The 24706-nt window shown below is 36.2% G+C and overlaps 1 protein-coding gene across 2 annotated transcripts in view; it reads right to left on the bottom strand.

Annotated features, from left to right (window-relative positions):
• Positions 1-211: 211 nt before the first annotated feature.
• The window catches only part of DYNC2H1 (dynein cytoplasmic 2 heavy chain 1), a 156224-nt gene continuing 131729 nt past the window's right edge, over positions 212-24706 (bottom strand). For both annotated transcript variants that reach the window (XM_051626994.1, XM_051626984.1), the window contains 4 exons: positions 14881-14990; positions 14441-14522; positions 4831-4947; positions 212-783 (listed from right to left, as the gene is read on the bottom strand). In XM_051626994.1, coding sequence (XP_051482954.1) covers positions 625-783; positions 4831-4947; positions 14441-14522; positions 14881-14990 — 468 coding nt within the window. In that variant the 3' untranslated portion in view covers positions 212-624. The remainder of the gene's footprint in view (positions 784-4830; positions 4948-14440; positions 14523-14880; positions 14991-24706) is intronic.

The raw sequence follows: 24706 nt of genomic DNA, 5'->3' as shown, positions 1-24706 counted from the left end.
AGACAGCTTTCCAGCCACTCTTTCCCCAGCCTGTAGCACTGCCTGGGGTTGTTGTGGCCCAAGTTCAGGACCCGGCACTTGGCCGTGTTGAAGCCCACACAATTGGCCTCAGCCCATCAATCCAGTCTGTCTAAATCCCTGAAGAAGAAATGAAATGAGAAACTTTCCAAAAAGAAGACAAAAGATCACGTTCAATTTCATCTACAACAGGTAAGTTTTATCATTTTATTAAATAATGGAGGCATAAGAACAACACTAATGAAAAAAAAAAAAAGATCAAAGAAAAAACACTGAGTTTGCATTTTTCTTCAATATTTATGGGCAAAACATAAGAGATTTCAGCAAGTCTGAGAAAAAAATACAGCACATTACAATCTAGAGAAATAACCCAAATAAATGTTTTTCTGAATAGTGCCATGTTAACTTTTACAAAATCCCACAATGATACAATTAAGTTCTAGTCAAGCAGATTAATTTTATATATCTTAAAAAAATAAACAAGGATTTATAAAGCATTGCTTAAAAAGTGTATAAGCAACTAAACTAAAGTTTTCTTTTACTCAGAAACAACTGAGATGCTTAAATGATACTTAACTTCAAGAGTTAATTTCATGCAGTTTCAGATTACTGATTTTTTAAAAATAAAGCAGCGCCACACTGAATCCACTGGTCTTGGTTTCCTCCACAAGGTACATCAATATTTGTCACCACACGGTCTCTCTCCATGCTACTGTAAACTGGCAATGTTATACATTCCTCTGGAGAATATGGACCATACGCATCCTGCCAACAAACAAGCACTTAGTCATCACTTAACCACACAACAAAACATGAGAAAGGAATAATCTCCAATGATATGGTATCTAAAGCTGGATCTTAAGATAGAGTTTAGACACTGCAGACTTGGACAGGCAACTTTTGGTCCAGGCTACAAAGGAGGATTAATTACAAAGCAGACTTCAGAAAATTTGCTGGAGTACCCCATAACTAAGCCTTTCCTATTCCTCTCCAGTTAACCTGCTACTCTTAGCACTTCAAGACATGCCAGTGGATGTAAAAAGTTACATTATCAGAAAAAAAAAAAAGAAAAAGAAAAAAAAAAAAAGCAGGTTTGATGATTTTTTTTAATGCCTTTCATACTAATACTGATGACAGTCACAGTTGAAGTTCTTTTGCACTTCTAGAAAACAAGCCAGTTCCATTAAGTGCCTAAATAGAAAAATTATCAAGTTAACTTTAAGGATTCAGATTTGAACTGTACTTTAGATTGTAAACTCTTCTTAGGGAGGGACCTTGTCTGGAGCCATGGCTTCACCTCTCAGACTTCCTGATGAGCAAGCAGTGCTCTACTCTGACAACAATAACAGTTCCTCTGTGCTTTCTGCACTACAAATGGTGTGGGTCTGGGATGTAGTTTCCTCCTTGGGTTTTGAACAGGCATGTGTCCCTACACATGACTATAGAATTGAGCTCAAAGACTCAGTCAAGACTTCCTACAGCATGTAATTTGAGTTTCCATTTTTATTTAGTGTAAACCATTCAGGGTTTGACTCAACTGATATATATTAAGCTTGTTTTCCATCACACTCAAAATCTCTCTTCCTGTCAACAGGATTTTCAAGAATCAAATAACAAAGCAGCACACTTGTCAGAAAGGAATTTGAAACAAAAATCAGGGCCTTTTTAATGCAAATCACATCAAATGTGAGTTAGTGAAGCTCCAATATTAGAAAATTACTAAAAACAGGAAATAGGAAACATGCAAACAATAACTGTTTCAAGCACACTGCCTTGCATGTCAAGTCTAAGCCATTTCTGAGAAATTTTGTTCCTTTTAAAAATCAACTTCTCATATATTTTGAGCAACAGCATTTAGATCCTTACAGAAGGTCTATGCACTGTAAGAGCTGTATAGAATAACTTAATAATCAAGTTTCTCAAAAGAACTCAGCTGTTCTCAGAAGGATTATACTTCCCACATTTACCCCTTCATTAACGCTACTGAAGAATACAGAGTGCTGGCCAGTCTGAGAGTAAAATGTTAATCAGATAATTTAAGTTTTGCCAAAGCTAGGAGGCCAAAACTTGATCAGTTTGCCTTTGATGATCTCCTTTTACATCTTTCTCAGGCAAAATAGCTGTTCTCATGCCTTCCTCAATCCCACTTATGTTTTAAGGAATAACATTATTTGAAGCCATTCTGTGAAAGTCCTTTTGAACCACAAATCCTTATGTCCTTGGCTTATGCATGGTCCAAAACTTCAGTTTGTCTAGGCTGCCTCACACATGGTTCCATCTCTTTTAGTGACATCCTTCACAGCTTGGGATCTATGACTGAATTAAAACTGGAAAGGACCTTCACAGTTTAATTAGAATAAGCATCACGTTAGTAGCTCAAAATACTACATTTTGAGCATTGCAGCATTTTTAGGGGGCTCTCTCTGAGAAATCCTGCAGGCTACTTTTATTTCTTTTCTAGAGACTTCACATTACTTTAGTTTGGTTGAAAAGTAGCTCAAAGCATTGCACTATAAACATACAGATTTTTGCTCACTAGATTTCATGAGATATTTATGGGGAAAATAAAACAAATTCAAAACTGAAGAATCCTAAGATAATGCATTCTGCTTCATGCAGTCTTCCCCTAAGAAGAGGATAATGAGATAAGGGCAAGTGCATAATGTCCTGACTCTGCCTTGGTTTCTGAGCACAGTGCTTGATTGTGGTCAGCTTTTACAGTGCAGCCCATAGCAAAACAACTTAAGGACAGGTGAGTTCAGAAACTGTCTCCATAGAGATACTTTACATATAAAAATCTGTGCAGTTCGCAAGTTTTGGGCTGTGTTTTAAAAGGATTATAATTTTTTCAAACACAAAGACTTCAGTTGCTATTCTTTTGAAATATGAAGTACATTGAAAGAAATTTATTTCACTGATTATTGAACAATCTCACTTCTATCTTTTATAGAAAAAGCTCTCTGCTGATGTCACAGTTAGCTTCTGGATCTTATCATTGAAATGTAAAGAATATAGACGTACTCAGAAAAACACCTAAGAACCTGTTTTGCCTCTAACAAAAGATTATTTTTTTTTCAGAACAAAGAGAGGGTTACTTAAAATCCTCATTTTTAGTGTGCGTAAGATAAACATTTGCTGTTACCATGTAAAACCATGTATATTACCATCCCCTCCCCCCCACCACTGAATCCACGTAGTAAGATGTGTGGCAATTTTGTATTTATCCCACACACCACCTTTCAAATAAACTAGAAATCTATTTCTCTGAACAAAAAAAACCCAACCAACTTTGTAAAGTAATAAAGAACTAAAGAACCTTTCTCTGGTCGACTTTGTAATAGGTCTTGTGGTGTTCTAGTTTTCTTTTTTTTTAATTTTAAGTATTTTACTTCCCATCAAAGCCAGAAGCAGTAGTGCAGATGGTGACTAGTATTTACTTATGTGCTCAAAGTTCAAATCTTGACCATTATAGTTCTAATGCTGTACTACAATATAATACTATACTTCCAGTGCTGGAAATAAAAATGAGGAAATAAAAAAAAGGGGATACAGTAGTGTGTTAGCAATGGAGCTCCTTGCACAATATCTATCACAATATACCACAAATCTCATAATTACCATAATTTATTATAATAAACTCAATTCTAACTGAAATTTCAATGACATTAGTCCAGTGAACTTTTTTCTTTAACATTCCTTTTACAAAACCTGGCCTTCTCAAGAGAGAACTTTGTAGGGTTCTTTAGGTTGTCAAATAAGAAATTCGTCCAGTTAAAAAATTAATTTGCTTGATAAGTTAAAGACTGCGGGATGGGATGAAAGGTGACATTATTTTTCATTTCTTACATACTGCTAATTTTATTTATTTTTACAAAGAAGTGGAGAAGACCTGCATCCACTCCTATTTCACTTCATACATTTACAGTAATTTTTCTTTTATTATATTTTATTTTAGATCTGTATGTGGCTTTCTTCTCACCTGTCTGTCCCAGAGTTAGCAGTCTAGGCTGCCCCTAGAGTCACATCTAGACATAGACTTATCCAGGTAGCTTTGGGATGGGAGGGCTTCCCTGAGATGCCTGTCGTTTACTGAGATCAAAGGATCTGAGACAATTAAGTCATACCAAACAATTAACTTTGAGACTGATAAATTTAGATGAGATTAATTCCACAACAAGCTTTTTTTCAGTTGTAAGACTTCAAGTATATGCATTTGTAATTGACACATATCCTTGAGTAAGTTCTATGTAACTTTTTGCTTTATTTATCAGAGATTGCTATTATAATTGGAGAGCAGAACAGTAACAATTTTTACTGTTTGGATTACTTCACTTTCATCTTACATAGTTCTGCAAGCACTGGCATTTTTTAAAATTAGTGTAAGTATGGGAAAGGCTTTCTTTGCTTACAAATCACACTATGTTATCTGTGTTTTTATTGGTGTGGCATTTTAGTTTAATTTTTAAACTACAAAGAAAATACATTCCAAGAATGAGCTCCCAACTCATATATTTATTCACTAAATACACTTTTGAAAAAATGTTAGCATTTTTTCAAAGACAAGGAAAAAAAAAGGCATGAGTAAAATAAAGCTCATGGCTTAATCTAAACAATAAAAACTAAAAATATTAATGATATTAGTAAGTTCTTGTTTTATATAAAAGAAGTAACTGGTTTTCTTACTAAAGAGAAGGATTTTTATTTTGAAATGAGAGGGAAAACAGGTCAGCAGCATCATATCGAAAAGCTACTATACAGAAAAAAAAGAGAATTATGGATCTTGAAAGTTTAGGGTTTTTAATAATTCAGTACCTGTGGAATCCAGGCCATGTAACAAGGGAGAACAGATGACACACTGGGAGAATCATGCAGATTTTCTGAAAGTCGATTTCCATCAAAACTGCAGCCTTCCAGTTGTAAGCCAGTGATCTGCCATGGAAATGTAAAATATTCAAACATATATCAGAGATGTGAAATGTCTGTAATTATTAGACTGTGCTTCAGTAAATGGCAACTCTTTTACTGTGACCAGATTTTTAAATAACAGGAAACTAATTATTGCAATGTTTCATGTGGGAATAGGAAAAATTATTTAAAAGCGAGATCTGGACCAAACTTCAGTGTGAACTTCCTCTGATTTGGGTTCATGTTCTTTGAATGTTAGAGAAAAATAACTGTAAATGTCATCATTTATGAAACTGCAGTTGCCTGGCATTAGACAAATGGAAAAAAAGATAGCAACAATTGTGTACAAAAGTACACAATCATTACAATGTCAAGAAGAAGAGAATATTCACTGAAATAAGCACGACTCTCTGCCTGAAGTCTGAGAACAGCTTTCATAGAATGGAATGCACAATTACATAGCTTCTCCAAAGGCAAACAAAATATATTGAAATCATATGATAGAAAATGATATTTAACATAAATAAAGATTTCCTAAATAAAACATTGTTTGGGAAAATTAAATAAGAATAATATCTTCTTCTGTTAGTAACTATGCAGTGTTTTACATGTAACATGTTCTAAGTGCTTGCTTTTGATTAATAAGTGCTTTCAGCTTTTGAACTAAATATTATCTTTTTTCTTTACTGAAGTCCTGCATGAATTAATGACAATGATAGCTATTCTGGATTTCTTCCAAACAAAATTTAAAATAAATGTTGATAATTTTATTTTTCCAGTACAAATAATAATAGTTTGCTAGAATTATTATTATTAATAACAACAATACTACTAATACCAATAATAATCACTTTGGCTTGCGGAAGTGAGAACTTCAATTTTAGAAGTAATAAAACAATTCAGTAATAACTTTCAGGAAGCTTTTCAAAAGGCCAAATCTTCACAGACTCACAGAAATGTTCTGTTTGGAAAAGACCTTTAAGATTATTGAGTCCAACCACTAACCTAACTCTACTGAGTCCAGTGCTAAATCACACCTACACACTTTCTAACAGCTTCAGGGACAGTGATTCAGTCCCCTTCCTGGGCAGCCTATTCCAGTGTTTAAATACCCTTTTAGTGAAGAAATTTCTTCTAATATCCAAACTAAACCACCCCTGGTGCAACTTGAGACCCTTTTCTCTCTTCCCGTCTTAAGATGGAGCAGATATCAAACAGAAGCTACAATCTGAAAATCACCTGACTGTTATATCATACCATAGCCCTGAATTAAATATATAATATTGAGGAAGGCTTTCCCAAAAAGAAGGTTCATAAAGCAGTGCTGGAATTAGGAAATACAAGGCTGTTGGAATCTAGATGAGTGAATGCCTAACAAAGTGGAGAAAAGTATCGTTTTCTAGTACATTTTCTCTTCTAAGAAATTTTTAAAAGTGCACTGAATTTGAAAAAGTGGTTAAAGTATGATGTTATAATGAAGGCCTGTATCATAAAAAATGTAATGGAAATAATTTACAGTGATCTAAAATTATTTATTTGACAAGAAAAGTCACAGTTAAACAATAACACAATGTGGGTTACTATCATGTTTGAAAGCCATTGTTTTCCTTCTAAGTGTTTAGGTATTTATTATTCTACTAACTGTATACTAGCTAAGATTTTGCATTTTCATTAACTAATTACTCTTTTGATTGTAGACAGGCATCGCAGTCTTCAAACAATTACTTCTCTAAAGTCATGTTTCTGCTCTAACTGTGAGTTGAGGACTCTTCCTTACGATGTGCAAGATGTATATATACCTATTCTGATGTGAAATAAAGGTTACAAAAGATTGCTCTCTGAAAACCCATAGAAAAAACCTGTTTCCCCCTGGGCAAAGCGCAGCTGGAGAAGTGGCAACATTCTTTGAAGCAATCTGTGCTCCATACAGAATAGGACTCAGAGTAAAGCCTAAAAAACTGTGGATAATCTGAACCAGAACAACCCTAAATGGAAAGCTGGAAGTAGTTTTTCTCTTACTTTAACTTCCACTAATTATTATAACAAGGCGTCAGTGAAATGATTTAAATTTCTCACACCTTCTATTTGGCACAGAAAAAACTTCTTTTCTTCTTCAACCTCTTGTCAAAAGCTTAAGGTCTTAAGTATGATACTCCTCTCCCTTCTCCTGAGTTTCTTGTGATCTTTCCTTTGAATCTTTCCTAAGATTTTCAGGTCTGTTGCTTTTAAGGTACAGTGTTAACAATTGGTATTTTGCACCGTTTCTTTTAAAAATCAAAATCTCCCCCCACAGAGAGATTGTCTGAAAGAGATGGCTTTATTTAGTAAAAGAGAAGTTGGGTGCCAATAGTCTTTAATGACAGCCTATATACATTCCAGTGCCAGTCCTACTGTCTTGCAAGAATAAAGAACATGAAGAAAAATATCATAAAACACACAAAAGGAATAAAATCTTACCAACACTTACACAGAGGTTTTCCCATGGAGTCCCTCCTACAGCTCTCTGTTGTTAACACTGATACTTAAGACCTTATTTGACTATTTGCACAAGCCCTAGATTCCATTTTATCTCACTACACTGAATGCTTTCAAAGCTGTTATTTATCCCTGTCACACAAATACTAGAAAGATTCATCTCATATTCTTCTTTATGCTCTTCCTGCAACCTGCAGGGAATTTTGTCCTGGAGCTTAGTTTGATAAATATGTGAGTTCAGCAAAATCATTGAGGAGAGACTGGTTTGATGAATAGGTTTTAAAATTTATTGTTAGGGTGTTCAAAGGTCTGGTCATCCTGAACATTTCTAAAAGAAGGTTCAATAGAAGTGGGTCACCTATTGAAAAATCTCTTTCTACTGCACATACATTTCTTCTTTTGATATTGGAAGTTCCTTTAACATTGTAGTTATGTAAAATAACACCATTTGATCTCCTGGAACACTTCAACCCATCATAGGGACCCATTTGAAGATGAAGACCAAATTTTTCACTTTGATTCCATAAGAAAAGATACAAAAAAAAACCCCAACGCTGGAACAAAGTACTTTCAAATACTGTTTGGCTGTGTATAACCATCGCCATGTTCTCATTCCTATGACAAACAACATACAGAAATTACAGCTACTACAAAGGACATGGATTTCACAGTATCTATAACTACCATGCATAGATTTCTTGCAACTCAGCTCAGAGAATGGCTGGAGTTGACCATAATTTTTTAAAATTTTAATTCTTATGAAGTAGCTGGCATTCTGCAACTACTGGTACTAGTTTAGCTTCAAAAAAAAGCTGTTGTTACACATTACAGACTATCTTTCTTTAAAATACATTTGTAGGAAGTGTGTTGATAAGATGGCCTATAGCACCACTGTTTCCAAAATTTCAGTCTATGCAATGAAATTTTCCTTACTATTTAATGTAATTTCCCATGAAATTATAAAAATTACAGCAGCCTTCAGGAAGTCATATTTTCACTTTATTATCTTCACAGGCCTACATCATTAATTTCTTTTTATTTTACGATGGAGTTACACTGTATAAAAAGACCTCTCTGATGCCTTATAATAGCATTTCTGTCAATTGCTAAGAGCATAGTTTTGATATTAATGCTGGTATTATGTACTGTGTCCAGTTGTGGGCTCCCCAGTAAAAGAAGAAGAACTACCGGAGAGAGTACAGCGAAGGGCTGTAAAGATGATCAGGGGACTGGAGCATCTCTCTTGTGAGGAAAGGCTGAGACCTGGGTCTGTTTATCCTGGAGAAGACTGAGCAGGGATTTTATTAATGCTTAGAAATATCTACAGGGTGGGTGTCAGGAAGATGGGGCCAGACTCTTCTTGGTGGTGCTCAGCGATGGGAAAAGGAGCAATGGGCACAAACTGGAACACACAAAGTTCCATCTAAATATTTACTTTGAGGGTAAAAGAGTACTGGAACAAGCTGCCCAGGGAGGCTGTGGAATCCTCGTGTCTGGAGACATTAAAACCCACCCGGATGTGATCCTGTGTGATCTGCTCTGTGTGATCCTGATTCAGCAAAGGGGTTGAGCTAGGTGATCTCCAGACGACTCTTCTAATTCATAGAATCATAGAATCAGAGAATCATTAAAATTGGAAGGGACCAGAAAGATCATCTAGTTGCATCCCCCCTGCCATGAGCAGGGAACCCTACCACTTGACCAGGTTGCACAAAACTTCATTCAACCTGGCCTTAAAGACCTCCAGAGTTGGGGCATCAACAATCTCCCTGGTAAACAATTCCAGCTCCTCACCACCCTCACAGTGAAGAATTTCTTCCTCATATCTAACCCAAATCTCCCCTCTCTCAGGTTAACCCCTTGTCTTATCACTATCTTCTCTGATGAAAAGCCCCTCCCTAGCTTTCCTGTAGCCCCTTTCAAGCACTGGAAGGTGCTATAAGGTCTTCCTGGAGCCTTCTCTTCTCTAGACTGAACAGCCCCAACTCTCTCAGCCTGTCTTCAGAGCAGAGGTGCTCCAGGCCTTTGATCATCTTGGTGGCCCTTCTCTGGACCCTTTCCAAAAGGTCTATATCTTTCCTGTGCTGAGGGCACCAGAACTGTACGCAGCACTTCAGGTGGGGTCTCACCAGAGCAGAGTAGAGGGGCAGAATCACCTCCCTGGCCCTGCTGGCCACACTTATTTTGATGCAGCCCAGGATGCAGTTGCTCTCTGGGCTCCAGCAGACACTGGTGGCTCATGTTGAGCTTCTCATCAACTAACACCCCCAAGTCCTTCTCCTCAGGACTGCTCAATCCATTCTCCTCCTAATTCCTACCAGTCTGTGGTTCTGTGATTGTGTGAATATTATAGTCTTGCAATAAATTTTTGGTTTTCACTACGTATATGAAGCTCTACCCAAGCTCACAGCACTTTCTACCCAAAAAGTCTCTTATCATGTTTCTTTCACTCTTTGCTATAACAACAGAAAATGGAATGCCAAACGGAATGAATGACTACCTGCTTTTGTACAACAGCACAATGACTGCACAAAGAGATGCATTTGCATATCAATATGTGATTACATTGCCATAGCCATACATTTTCAGTACTTTTCATTAAAGGATTCTGAAGTGATATTAAAGAAGGTGTAATTTTACACAGATTGATTCTAAATAAAAATATTCACCACATCCTACTACGAGAGATCTTCTCCACATCATACATCTAAACTATCACCTGAATTAACACTGATAATTTAACATCAGATTTGATAATCCATCCAGATTCAGGTGTGCTCTTGGCCTGACACTGTGTTCCTCTGCGTACTTTGTAGTTACAGATCAAGCATTTCATACTCCTGACTTACAGATGATCCCAGGGTATATTATTTCAAATTTCTGGCACACAAAGATCATTCTAAATGTCTACAACTACTGAGTCATTATGCTATCTTTTTAAAGTGCAAGGAGACTGAAAAAGTATTTTCATCATACAGATCATAATGAGATTTCCACCTTCATTTCATTTTTAGAACAGATTCTAAGCCATCAAAAACTTTTAAAATAAAAAGGCAAAGAAAAAAAATCTCAGATCACGTCTTCAAAAAAGTCACTAACTGACAGTGTGACTAAGAAAGTTATACTAAGTATGTGTGAATCTCAGGTTTAAATTTAACGTTAATCTGCATTCCTAATTTTTCCAATCCTTCAACAAAGATATCCCGTAAGAATAATTAAATATCCATTGATTCAGGGTCTTGAGCATGACTCTCCCATCCCAAAACAGAGTCCCTCAATCATGTGGGTACAGATTCAAGTCTCTCAGTGGAAATAGTCACACGAAGAGAAGTAGCACCATTAGCATAAATTGAGACTGATAAACCTCAGAAGAGCCCATAATGTGATCTGGCTCTTGCAGAGGATGTGAGAGATACCATTTTAAAACTGCAGTCTGAATCATGAGAATAAGGACCATGCAGTATCAACAAATGAAATCTTCCGAAAAAATAAATCCTATTTACTGATTCTACCAATTATTTTATCACAAGATTTCTGATAGTTTGGAGAAGGATGTGGCTTAGCAAAGAGAAATCAAAGCAGGTTTGCACCACTTTGAGAATATAATCTGAAGACCTAAAAGTTGACAAGGGGGAAAAAAAACAGCAGGATTGGAAATATCTGAGTTTAACTTACAAAGAGCTGTATGATCAGGCATGTTCTAAACTGAAACATAATAAATCATAATGAAAAGAAAATTTCCAAAGGGAATAAAAAAAGGTATCTGTGCAGACACAGAAGTATGTCTGTGCACATATACTACTAACTACATTCATAGATGCATACAAAATAGGATGCCAAGAAACATTTTGCATTTATTTCAGTTATCTCATTCTGCACACAACTGAAATGGAAACAGATCTCCTTTGCTTATGCACTAAATTCTTAAACGGGAAAAATAGCTTTGTAGCCTTATCGCCAGACAGAAGGATATCCAATGAGGAAGTAACAGTTAAGTACAAGACTGAGATAATACAATGTCTTGTAGTGGCTCAGTTCACTGAGGATTTTATGTATTTGACTGGATCATGTGTAACTTAAGCCAGGAAAAGTAGACATGTTATAATTTGCTAACACTTTCCATCTTGTTTTTACAACATCCTGTTGTGATTACACTTTGTTTTCTTCTATTTCATTCCTATGTAAGATTTTCCATTAATGTATTACACTTTCTGTGAAAGAGGCTTTACCAACAGTGGTGCTTTTATATAACAATGATATCATCTTTAATCAAGTAGATGACTGATGTTACAGCATTGTATAAACTTAACATATTTTTTACAAAAAGTCTGGAAAATCTTTAATTAACTCTTTCTTGAGAGCTGTCTCTGTGACACGTGTATTAAAACTTCCAAAATGTGATAGCTTTTTTAAAAAAAAACACTTTTTACCTTCAGGCAATTGACCAAAACTAGTATGGTAGAACCATAGCAATTGTAGATTTTCTCCTGCCAGTGGAGAAAGACAGCTGTCTCATGAAAGTTGTTTAACTCATTTAAGATCTGAATCGGTACATGTCTGTCTTTATTGATGAACTGAAGCTGGAAATCTCCAGTTTCTGATTTAGGTATCTAAAGTCAGGTGGAATAAAACGGGATCCCAGATACCTCATCACAGCACATGTTTAATGACTTATCTATTCTGCTGATGGAAAATTTCTTTAGAGTTCCCATTCAAAAAAAAAAAAGCTCCGTGTTCTATAATGTTAGCCTGAATTATTGAAACTGCAGATGTGTGACCTTTACCAGTATTAAATTAATACTGCTCATGTGAACCAAGTTAAATGTGCCATCCAGAGGATCCTTATCAAACAAGACACATTTTAAAGGATGATTTTTCTGAATCACTGAAATTTGTATGCCCTAGTTACAGTCCATGTGGTATTTAGCTTTACTAATGTGCAAGTTTATTCCCAGTTCTCCTTGTGCACAAGGGGGGACTCATGGAAAAGCATCTTAATATTCAGCATAGCAAAGAGTTCCTAAGTCTTTCTGCACAATCAAAGATTCAAAGGAGCTGTAAAGATACTGGTGAATACTTACTCATACAGGTTCACTGAATATTGCTCTTACTGAAAAAAATATAATATTCAAATCAAGTGAGCAAACTTGACAGGATTCTTACCTTTTGTTAAAAATAACCAGTCACCTAACTGCTTCTACTACTCCTGTGCCAGAGAATTTGCCCTTAAACAACATAATCTTTTTATTTTTTTTCCTCTTGGAACATGAGACTCATTCTTGTAAAGCAATAGAGAGTGTATGTTAACCTTTTTGCCTACATATAACACTGCTAACAGTGTATTCTAACTGGTATTACCAAAAATCTATGGCATGAATTTGCAAATAATACAGAAGATTCAATTCACCAAATTAGAGTGCTGTTAAAAACCCTTTCCACTAATTTTTTATTAATATCCTTTAATACTTTAGTTTCCAAGCAGCTATTTCAATCTATAAACTATTAAATATCGTAATATTTTTTAACATATGAAAATGCATAGACAGTATTATTCATGCAAGGTGTTCAGATATTTGACACTGATTTCCAACATTTTTCAAAGATGCTAGGATAGTTTTAAAGAAGTCCAGGCTTCTAGCATCTGCAGCTGATAGTTAGCCTACTAGAATAAGACGTGAAACCCAATTTTAACTCACTGCTAAGGACTTAGAAGTCTTGACTAAATCTGGCAGCTCAAAACATATGATTTGCAGGCTCTGAAGTTTATCATATTGCAGGTTTATCTCAGGGAACTAATTTGCCCTAAAAATCCCTTAGTTTATTTATCTCCAGTGTCTGCACTTCCATTTGCTTCTCATTAAATGAAGTAGGCAACTGTTACTCTTATTTAATTACCAAGATGGAATAATTTTCAAAAGTCTGTTCTCTAGTTCCAACAGGAATTAATTCAAGAAAGTTCAAAAGACTGTATTGTATAAAGGTCAGATTGGATGTTTACAATTATCTTTTCTGGTCTAACAATCTTAATATTTTAGGAATATTAATTCTTACATGCTCTATATTAATAATTTTAGGTAGTGTCAGCAGTCAACCCTAATGTCTCCCACAGCCTTGTGTCTGCCTGAATTATCAGACTAGAGAAGATGCCCTCCCCACTTGCTTTCTCTTTTCTAGTCTAGCAATCTCTCTGCTTTGGCTGCACATCAGCACACTGGCATGTAGTGAGTGCCCTGTTATTATTTACCTGTGTTTCTGTAAGAGTGCAATTTTAAGAGTTGTGCTCTGTGCTGGGCAGAGCACTTCGAACTATGCAGTATTATCATCAGATCAACATACCTGTTGGAAGACATGCTATAGATAACTTATTTTCTGGAGTCCCTACAAAATTAAGTATAAAACAGGTGGAGAGAGATCCAGATTCAGCCAAAGTGAGTGTCAATTGAAATGCTGAAACTACACCATTTGAGGTTTCATCTCTATTTTGCTGTCAATAGAACCAGTAGTGACTATAAGGCTTGGCTGTAGCCCTAAGTGCTCATTAAAAAAAACTGTTTGGTATTTATCTTATCAAAACCTAGTCATAATATATTTTACTTTGGTTTATTTACTACCTCAGAAGTCTTATTTCAGTGTTTCCACCAACAATAAGAGATGACCTTAGACAGAGAGATTTACATGTGTATTATTTCCTCCTGCTGCATGCCACAAGTTTTTCTGGACAATTGTTATATATCGACTAGTGGAACTGCAGATTCAATTTCTATCTAAGAGGTGGTTGAAGAGAATGCAGCCAGAGTAAGTTTAAATTTTAAATAAGTATTGTGACTAGGGAGGGGTAAAAAGATAACTGCTCTCCTTCTCCAAAAATTCTGCAGAATTTTTGTACTATGATTTCTGTAGCTGTGTACCATTAACCAGCATCTGTATCTCAGGTACACCATGTGTCTGCAGCTTGTTTTCCAGAACACTTATGGACAGATGACTTGGACTATGCTAATAAAACTTCCTTGTAAACTTCTAGTAAAACATCCAAGTAAAATACCTTAACTTGCAGTTGGCCATCCTGTATTCGCCCTTTCCATGATGCTGTAAATTTAAGGCTGTCCACAGAACAGCTCATTATTCTGCAAGTGAAACATATATACAGTAAATCTTAGAGACATAGAATAAAAGGAAATAAAATACAACAAAAAAAAAAGAAGAAAAATAACAAAACCTAATGTATTTTCCATGTGTACCTTATAATACTAAGTTTCACTTTGAAGAAAGACATTTTTAATTTTATCTAAAAGACAAAAAATCAGCATTTAAACAAGAATGTCACAGCTATTCTGCTTCAGTGCAAGTAATAAGAGAGAGATGACTGATGACAGCAATTGACATAAGTTTGGATCTGTGTCCCGAAAATGAAATAACCAGCTTCATGCATAGGGAACAATGGCACATTAGAACACATAAATAGGTAGATTATTTTTCCCTCACCTTGCAGTCTCCTGGCGTAAGGCATTGAGAAATGTGTCTGGATGAAACAGCTCTGATAGATCAAGGGTGTCTGACAGTAGTTTCTGTTTCTCTGCTTTTTCTACCCAATTCTAAAAGAGGAAAAAAAAAAAAAAAGAAAAAGAAAAGAAAGGGGGAAACAAAGAATCCTGAGTTATGGCCAGATTTTTCAACATTTTTAATTAATGTGGGTTTGTCAATTAGTATGATTAGTGAAAAATGTTTGTGTACATATCCTGTAAACTCCAAGATTCGTATTAATTTCAACAATCTCACAATGGTAAACAGAAAATTAAAACCATTAAAAAGTATAAAGAAAACCAAGAGTTTATGTGTAATGTGCCTCATCCATTTTAAAAAACTCTTGTTCCATTCTTTGTACAGTGTCGCTCACATTGTACAATGAAAGTTTTATCAAGTTTCTAACATTCTGATGAAATCCTATTTTACCTTTACTAACATAAGAGTTTATGTTTTCCAAGAAAATTGCTGTAATTACTGTCTTTGCTTTACTAAGTTCAGGCAAATAAATGCATTTCTTTCAAGGATGCTTTCAGATCATTCTTTTGTGTAAATTGCATGTTAAATTCAAGGAACATTTGTTTTTCAATCTGCAGTAAGTGTTTTTATAAGTACTTATCAACACGATTTAAAAAAAAAAAAATCTCTTAACATTAGGTTGATGCTGCCATTTTTAGCTTATTAGTTTGAGACATGAATTCACAGAATTTCTGATAAGATAAAAACTGGCCTCTGTTATATTTGGCAATGAAACTAATAGAGGTGGGAGGAATAATTGGTCTCAACTATCCTTAGAGAACACATGCCCCAACCTACTTCTTTCACCCTGTCTTACATGCAGCTATGAAGCCCGTTATTAGGAACAACAAGCTTGGGATTTCCCATTAATGTGATGCATTATTGTGCCAACATGAGAAAAGAGACACACACTACACTTTGCAATCATGATCAGCCATCTGGTTTATCCAACCCTTCCAGCCCAGATCCCTTCCAACCCAAACCATTCTATGATTCTGTGAGTCTCAAGGAATGAAATCTGAGTTTGATCCTCAAAACACTAACAATCTCAGACCAAAGAATCTGTTGTCTTCAGAGGAATTATTTAGGTACCTGAGTGGTTATGCAACAGTCCACTTTGCAACACTGATACTGTACATGTTTGATACAACTTCTTTATGTGGTAGAGTCACAGTCTGGACTATGGCACTGCAGTATAAACATTAAATTACTGTATCAGCTTCTCTATAAGCAGCTGCAAGCCATATGGTCCTGCACAGAAAGATGAACATTTAACACTAAGCCAAAAGATAATCAGAGACTAAGATTCCACGTTATCGCAAACCAGAGAAAGACAAATGGTGCTCCTTTTTGAATAACAGCTACTGGAAGATTTTGAAATTACTCCAATCATTGAACAAAAAAAATCTTGGAAGCTACATTCTCATTATAAAATGCACCTGAAGACATCCATATCTTGTTTCAAAAGTATTTGAAATGCTGACAGAGCAATAATTCCATAGAAGCAACTAGGAAGTGATAAAATCATCCAAAATACAAGTAAATATCTCTCAGTGAATATTATTTTGTCAGTGTATTAGACACATCTCCATAATGTTTCCACCATGGTAAAACATTTAATCTGTGATCTTTTTATCTGTCACATCACCGATTATGAGCCCTCAAACCAAATGGTTATGAATCAGATTTTTGCTTTCCATTTCCATTAGCTAAATGTACACAGTTAATGACTCTTGTCTGCATGATTTTTTTAATGACTTCATATAACAATCTCTCTTATCATATAGCAGTATCTGCATTCTGGCTAGGACAGATTTTGTAAACGTTTTTGTGTAATAAAAGTAGACATAATAATTTCAACTTGTATTTAATATAACCATTGTATTGCTGTCATCAAATAAACTTTTAATTCGATTGCTAGAGAGAAACTGTCAGGAACACAGATGCTTATATTCCACCCAATTAAAAGACCAGTATGGGTGATATTGATTCTGAACTCATATAATTAAGTAGCACTAGTAAATACACAATAACAAAAACTTTCATTAGATCACAAAAACAAAGTGTTTAATTACTTGTACTGTTCTCCATAAAGCTGAAGACATAGCTCATTCACAGCTGTTTAATAAGTAATTTCAGCTTTAAACGCAATAAAAATTACAATACAATGCATCTTACATGATCACATAGCAGCATATTAATGAAGTCCTATAGTCTCAAAAGACAACAACACTCTATTAAATGGATCATTTGTCACTGCCACTACCAAAATGCTTGGAAGAGATCAGGTATTGAAGGCAAGGAACTTTATGCTAAGCTGCAGAAAGACTGAAGTGATGTTTCTCATAAAAGAGAAATTCTGTAACATATTAGCTAGAGTATCTTGTCAGGGACCACTCCTCCTGAAATGAACTATGCCTCTTTGAGGACAGTGTAGATTAGAAATCATAAAATGGCTGTCCCCCAACCTGTCAAGGACATTGGCAAGGACACTGCAGAACACCTGAGGGACAGGCTGTGAGGCAGTAAAAAAGCAGCACGGCAGCAGCCGCACTCACCGGCTCCCGACTGGATGTTAAGAGAACTGTTCCTGGCTAGTGACAGGACTTTGCAGTATGCAAATGACTGGCATCCAAAACCACACCAAACAGGAACCAAGGTGCACCCTCCGAAGAAGGATAAATTGCAGCACCTGAGATAGGCTGGGATCTGTCTCCTCTCTGGTGTCTCTCCTTGGGCGGTGGCGTGTGGCCTCCTGAACGCAGCGAGCGGATCCTACAACACAGCGAGCAGCACAACTGCTCTGCGGAGGGCAAAGCCTCCAAACAACATCTACATGTGGCCTGAAGAGAAGCTGAAATTGCTACACGTGATCTACAAGAGCTGTGACTCTTGGGTGAGTGATTCTAATGAAAGAGCTCATATGTAAGAACTGAAATTACCAGCCACTGAAGACAGACGAACGCAGGGTTCCAGTGAGCCCTGCCTCGCAGCAGTCTGCCTGTGCCTGCAAGAAGACGGTGCTTCTTGCAGCTTCTGTGGCAGCGCCATGATTTGTAAGGACATGAAAGCTATCCCTTTCCTTACCTTCATCTTTCTGTTCCTTACCCCAGGAAAGTAAAGGCCTCACACTCACAGCAGCTACCTCATTGAAGAGAGTGTTCCACTGGGCTCTTAATTACATTCTTCCCTATTTTTACCTTTGTTTCTCTTACTCAGCGCCTACTACCTTTATGAGAAATTGGTGCTCAAAGAATAGACAAACACTGATCCTCAAATACAAAATTAATGCCTTTCCTGAATTTTGTCGCCCAAACTATAAGTACACAGTAAACGCATCGTTGTATTTTACTATGCATTTGTAGTCTCTTTGTGGGCGTAGTGATATGTTAAGATATTAATTGGTTTGTCCCTCTTGAAAATTCAGTCCAGCAGATGGCTGATCCTCTGTGAGGGGCGTTCACAACATGCAACGTTTGATTAATCAAATTAATTATCCCAAGTGGGGTTGGTGTCAGAAAGTCATCCCATCACACTCAGGGGGAGCATGGCTTTTTAGGTCCACTTTCCTCTCCTCTTTGGGTCCACAAAGCAGCACATATCTTCAATTCCCTTTCCTATTCCAACTCCAATAAAAACATATATTGATTAATTTGTCAAAGTGGTGTAAAGTGGGTTGACTTCTTGATCTTAGGTGGCTATGTGATGTCCCTTGGATGTACAAGTGGTGTCCCTCAAGGGTCCATACTGGGACCAGTGCTGTTTAATATCTACATCAATGATACAGACAGTGGTATTGAGGGCACCCTCAGCAATTTTGCAGATGGCATCAACCAGGGTGATGCAATCAACACACCAGAGGGACAGGATGTTATCCAGAGGAACCTGGACAAGCTAGATAAGTGGGCCCATATGAACCTCATGAGGTTCAACAAAGTCTTGAACCTGGGCAATCCTCCTTAGCAATACATGCTGGGAGATGATGTGATAGAGAGCAGCCCTGTGGAAAGGGACTTTGGGGTACTACGGGATGAAAAGTTGGACATGAGTAAACAGTGTGCACTTGCAGTCCAGAAAGCCAACTGCATCCTGGGCTGCATCAAAAGAAGTGTGGCCAGCAGGTCAAGGGAGGTGATTCTGTCCCTCTACTCTGCTCTCATGAGACCTCACCTGGAGTACTGTGTACAGTTCTGGTGCCCTCAACACAAGAAGGACATGGACCTGTTGGAACAAGTCCAGAGAAGGGCCACAAAAATGATCAGAGGGCTGGAGCACCTCCCCTATGAAGACAGGCTGAGAGAGTTTGGGTTGTTCACTCTAGAGAGGAGAAGGGTCTTAGGACACTTTACAGTGGCCTTTGAGTACCTGAAGGGGGCCTACAGAAAAGCTGGGGAGGGACTGTATACAAGGGCATGTAGTGATAGGATGAGGGGCAATGGTCTTTAACTACAGCAGGGTAGATTTAGATTAGATGTTAGGAAGAAGTTCTTTAATATGAGGGTGGTGGATCACTGGAACAGTTTGCCCAGAGAGGTGGTGGAGGCCCCATCCCTGGAGACATTCAAGGTCAGGCTTGACAGGACTCTCAGCAACCTGGTCAAGTTAAAAAGATCTCTGCACACTGCAGGGGGGGCTGGATTGGATGGCCTTTAAAGGTCCCTTCCAAGCCATATTTCCTGAATCTTTCTTATTACAATGAAAGTAGAAATCTGAGCCTGAAATGTCCAATATAGATTAATTTAGCATAAGATGATTGCAAATATAATATAAAAACTTATCAGTAACACCCAAAATGCTTGCAAAGCAATTCCTAGCAGAGTAATTCCAAATTTCAATTAATATGAGGTCCTGTTCAGTATAATAACAGGATTTTTGTAAATATTTTTTACAAAAAATTTAACTCTTAAGTGCAGTCTCAGGTGGTTTAAATAATACTTTTTAATATATCTCAACATCCAGAAAGTATCCATTTCATTTTCGGATAAAGCCTTTCTTATTTTCTACAATCCCAAAGTTAAATGAGCACCTCATATTGAACAGTGGAAGGAATAAAGAGGCTTCCAGATTTTCAAATTGCCATTTATACAACTTTAGGATCACAGAACTCCTCTACAATGAATCAAGTACCATTCCTTCACCTGTTTTAATTTATTTCAAAGGTATTCTCTTCTACTCCGTTTTTCTGTTGGTGTGGTCCCAAGAGAGAACTTTTATTGAAAGAGAAAATCATATGAATAACTACAGAAGAGATTTCATTTCTGTGCCTAGATGGAAAACCATATTCAGTGTTATATGAATATGCATAGCCAGAAACCCTCAACATTTCTGTTTTTCCACTATTTTTAGAGTGATTCAGAGTTACTAGGGAAAAAAAATGTTCCCCCATTAGCAACTACTAAGTATTAACCTAACTCCCAGATATGTATGCGATGTTTATCAAACACACTAAAGCAATCTAATCAGAAATTGTTTAACTCTGTGGGGTACATATCCCAAAGCAAAGGCAACGAAGGAAATCTATTTTTCTACAAGATCACAGAATGGAAAAAGTGGCTGACACAATCCAAGACTAAACAAAGGACCTGTATGATTGCATGGCCAGGCCTGCAACGTGGCATCCTGGGACACGACGCACTGGCTCCTGCTAAAGCTACTTATACTCCACTGAACAGAACACTGCAATGTGGGATTACTGCTCAGACTATCCAATGGGTTGTTCAACAAAGCATAACTTTATGTTTGCACAGAAATTAATTAAGGGTTTTGGGGTTTTTTTAATTGGTATAATCAGTTGGTATGGATTGTTTGTTTCTACGAAGTCAAGGCATCTAGAATAAAAGTACCTCAAGTACAGCATATGAGATATTTGAAGGCTGTAAAGCCTTTCTTTAAACCAGAAAGGGATTTTTTTTTATATTGTGGCCAACCCCAAGAGAACAACTCTTCAACAAGGCTGTACGTCTCTTTCAGAACTTCTGTCACACTTGAGAGCTAAGTGAAATAGCATGGCATGAAACTTCATTCAAACCTGGTCTTAGGAAGTAATCCAGAGAACCAGACATTATAGTCACATAGGGAAAAAAAATGTTGCATGTTTTGTTAAACAGCACACTGTTTTGGTTTTTATTTTAAAATGATTTTTTGGGGTTTTTTTTAATTTTTTTTTTTAGTTAGAATGGTTTTAGTTTTAAAACTATTTCTGCTATAGAAATAAATTAGTCATAAAATTAAACATAGGGACATCTGAAAGTCATCTGATCAAACCACAACTCAAAGTAGAGCCAAATTCAATGTCAGTTTAGGTTGCTCAGGGCATTGTTTACTTTGTGTATCTCCAAAAGTGTAGATTCCAGAAAACTCTCTAGGCAACCTCGGTCATGTTTAATTCAACCAAACTGCTAAAAATTTGACATATGCTTCAGATGTGCCCTCAAAAGAGCAGAATAGGAAGAATGAACAATTCCCTTTGACCTTTAATATGCTCATTAAGGGTTTTGCATTTATATGGTATCATGTTATCTCGGGTGACACATTTTTATGAAATTTGCAGCCAATATGCAACACATTTTATTATTCTAGTAATATCTTACAGTATTTTTTACTTGATGGATTCTTCTGTTGATCTATTCAAATTACCAATTATCTCAGTTTGATGAGAATAAAATACATAAATATGCATGTCTAAATAAATATTTTTTCTCATTTCATAATCTGCATATCAGAATAATTACTAATATTTGGTTTAGGTCTAAATTATTCACTGCATGTTGACTGATAAGTAGGTAATTTCAGTTGATTAAAGTTATCATATGGGATCATGAAATATTAGAAATGACACTGAAAATGGTATTAAAAGAGAACTTGTAAGATAATACATTGTCTGGGAAAGAGAAAGCACACACAATACTGTACAACAGTACAAACCTGATGGGAATTTTAGAACTCAAGCTCAGATGTAAAGAACAGATTCCTCAGTGGATCATGATTCTCAGTTAAGAGTCACTATGTGGAAATAACAATATAAAAATGTCACTGACTGCAAATCTGCTCTTACACATTTAAGGGCACATGTTTCAATTACATTGTTATTTATAGTACTCAGTCAAATACACTGGGAAACATACTATAAAGCAGGAGGTTATTTACCCTTCGTGTCTTCAAGCCACACCTTCATGCATAAAATGGGGATCTAGGCTTCCTGTCACTCCTAGGGTCTCATCTCCTTTGACTCCAGGTTTTGTGGTTTGTTTCCTCAATTATTTACCTTATTGAACATTTGGAGACAAAGACCACACCAAGAGCTCTACTAAGACCCAGAAAAACCCAAAAAACCCAAACCAGAATGTCTCTGAGTTTAGTCCAGTGCTAAAATACAGTCATGATAACAGAGTTGCTGAGTGCATCTGCATCCTGCACTGGTTATTTTATTTGAATGTGAATTCCCAAGAGTAAAAGTACTGCAAGCACAACAGATAAACAAGGATTTAGTCAAGAATTACTTTCATGAAGTTTTGCCTTCACAAACTTGATTTGAGATGACAGCTCTGAAACTTTAACAGCTCTGAAAATTTAAGTATATATATATATTTTTATATATATATCTGTACAGGAGTACAATATGAAACAAAGTTACCATTTACAATTCAGCTATATGGAGGCTCTTTCAAAGATAGGTATATGGAGTATATAAATGCTAACTTGCAACCATAAGAGAAATACAGAACTCTAAATCTAGTTCTTTCAAAATTCAGCAGAAGTTGGAAAAGAAGATAATTTTACTTAAAGTAAAGTAATTTCTCAGAAAACGCACAATGACCTGCGTTTTTCTTCTTTTTACACAACATTTATAAAAATCTTCTGAGTGATCAGCTTCTGCAATCGATATTCTACCACCAGAGAGCTGAACAGCTGGTTAGTGGTATAATAAAGGATGCTGCTCAAACTTCTGCTCACAAGGTAGTATTTAATAATTAAAAAAATAGTCATTTTCCCAAAACATGCTTATAATTCTGAGATTCTAATCAGCAGGAGTTGAATTCTGTAAAAACAGGTAACTTTTCAAAACATTTAAACCTCATATAGAAAATCTTATAACTTGTGAATGTTTCAATTTAACAGGGCATCTAAACTACATTGAGATTAAACTTCCAGAACTCACAATGAAAGTAAACAAAATGAGAGCAGAGACATCTTTCTTTTTCCAATGCTACCTTTTTAAATTGTTCTTCCTTGCATAAAGATATTTCCTTCCCAAAACTCAAGATAATCCTTGATCACCAACAACCAAAAAATGTTACAGATTTAGTGTGAAAATCCACAGTATTCTGCAGAAAAAGAATTATTTTACTACAAGAATTAGTGATTTCAGTACTTCTGGAAAGTAAAGTTTTGAATTGGTGCACAGAACTAAAAAGAAAACTCAAGGAATCCGTCTCTGGCACCCATGCATCAAGACAAGTCACAAGAGTACACAAACTCTCTGAGCATAAAAAACATTTCAGCTTTTGCTTTAGCTTCCTTGGAAACCAGACCTCATTTCAGAGGACAACTCCTATGACCCAGGTAACTCTGATACCTTCATCTCATATTCCATGTGGCCTTGTGTTTGGCTGGCTTACTTTCATAAAGTACTACTGCTTTACACCAGCCACTATTGAATCCAAACAGTCTAACTGAAACAGTGATTAAAAAGAGAAACAATACAAAACCTGGGTCTATCAGAGCATCAAACATGAGAGACAAAGAAAATATCCACATTTTTATAGTAGTACTTGCAAATTTCCTATTTTTACCAAGAAGTTATCACTTAGATAAAAGGTCTTGAAAGATGCTTCCTGGCTGTAAAATTGTAAACAAAGTGAAGTCATGCTTCAACATGAGCAGTGGAAGCCAATTAAGTCTCAGTTTCTTAGCAAAAAATCTGAGGCTGCAGTTGTATTTTTGTTTTGATATGCATGACACCACAAGAGAAGTTGAGAAAAGCAACAGAAAAATGATAATTCTTCAAAATAAGGTGGACATTTGAATCAAAAGAATGGAATGGGTGGATTTAAAACAGAATATTTTAATAACTTTTGTGCTTTAATATTAGAACACTAAATCTGAAGTATTCTGCGCTGTACAGACACCTAGGTAACAGCTGGTCAAATAGAGAGGTGAGAGGAACAACTTCAAGGTCGAGAATGCAGCCAACCTAATCCATCTGAATCAGCTACTGCCAAAGCTATAAAAGACAAAGCATTAAGCTATTGTCCCTGTTGTAAAATCTGCTGAAGCAATCTATTAGAAAAAACTGAAAAGCTATGAAGACTAACTGGGACTACTTATAGAATCATAGAATGGTTTGAGTTGGAAGGGACCAATGCCCCTGCCATGGGCAGGGACACCTCCCACTAGACCAGGCTGGCTCCAAGCCCCATCCAACCTGGCCTTGAACACCTCAGGGATGGGGCATCCACAAATAGCTTATCTTAGGAGGTCAAACTGGTATTGCAAGAAACTATTACTAGCCTAGATTTCCCTCAGGATAAGAGGAGACATGACATAACAGCTTCCCAGAGAGATACGTATAAGTCTTTTGATAAAAATGAAATATAACTTGTTTATATACTATATTAGGAGGACTTCATAGATAAACACACATTTTCAACAAAAACTTTCACAAATTATGCAATAAAAAAATGTCAGTATTCATAAACATTTCCTTAATTAGAACCCTGAAAGTAGTGTTTATGATTCTGAGGTCAAACAGTCTTCATTTTCCATGTGC

Source organism: Apus apus, chromosome 1 (genome assembly GCF_020740795.1).
Source record: "Apus apus isolate bApuApu2 chromosome 1, bApuApu2.pri.cur, whole genome shotgun sequence".
Classification (NCBI taxonomy): domain Eukaryota; kingdom Metazoa; phylum Chordata; class Aves; order Apodiformes; family Apodidae; genus Apus; species Apus apus.
Note: the sequence above shows the minus strand (reverse complement) of the source record. Positions and strands in the feature narration are given on the sequence as shown.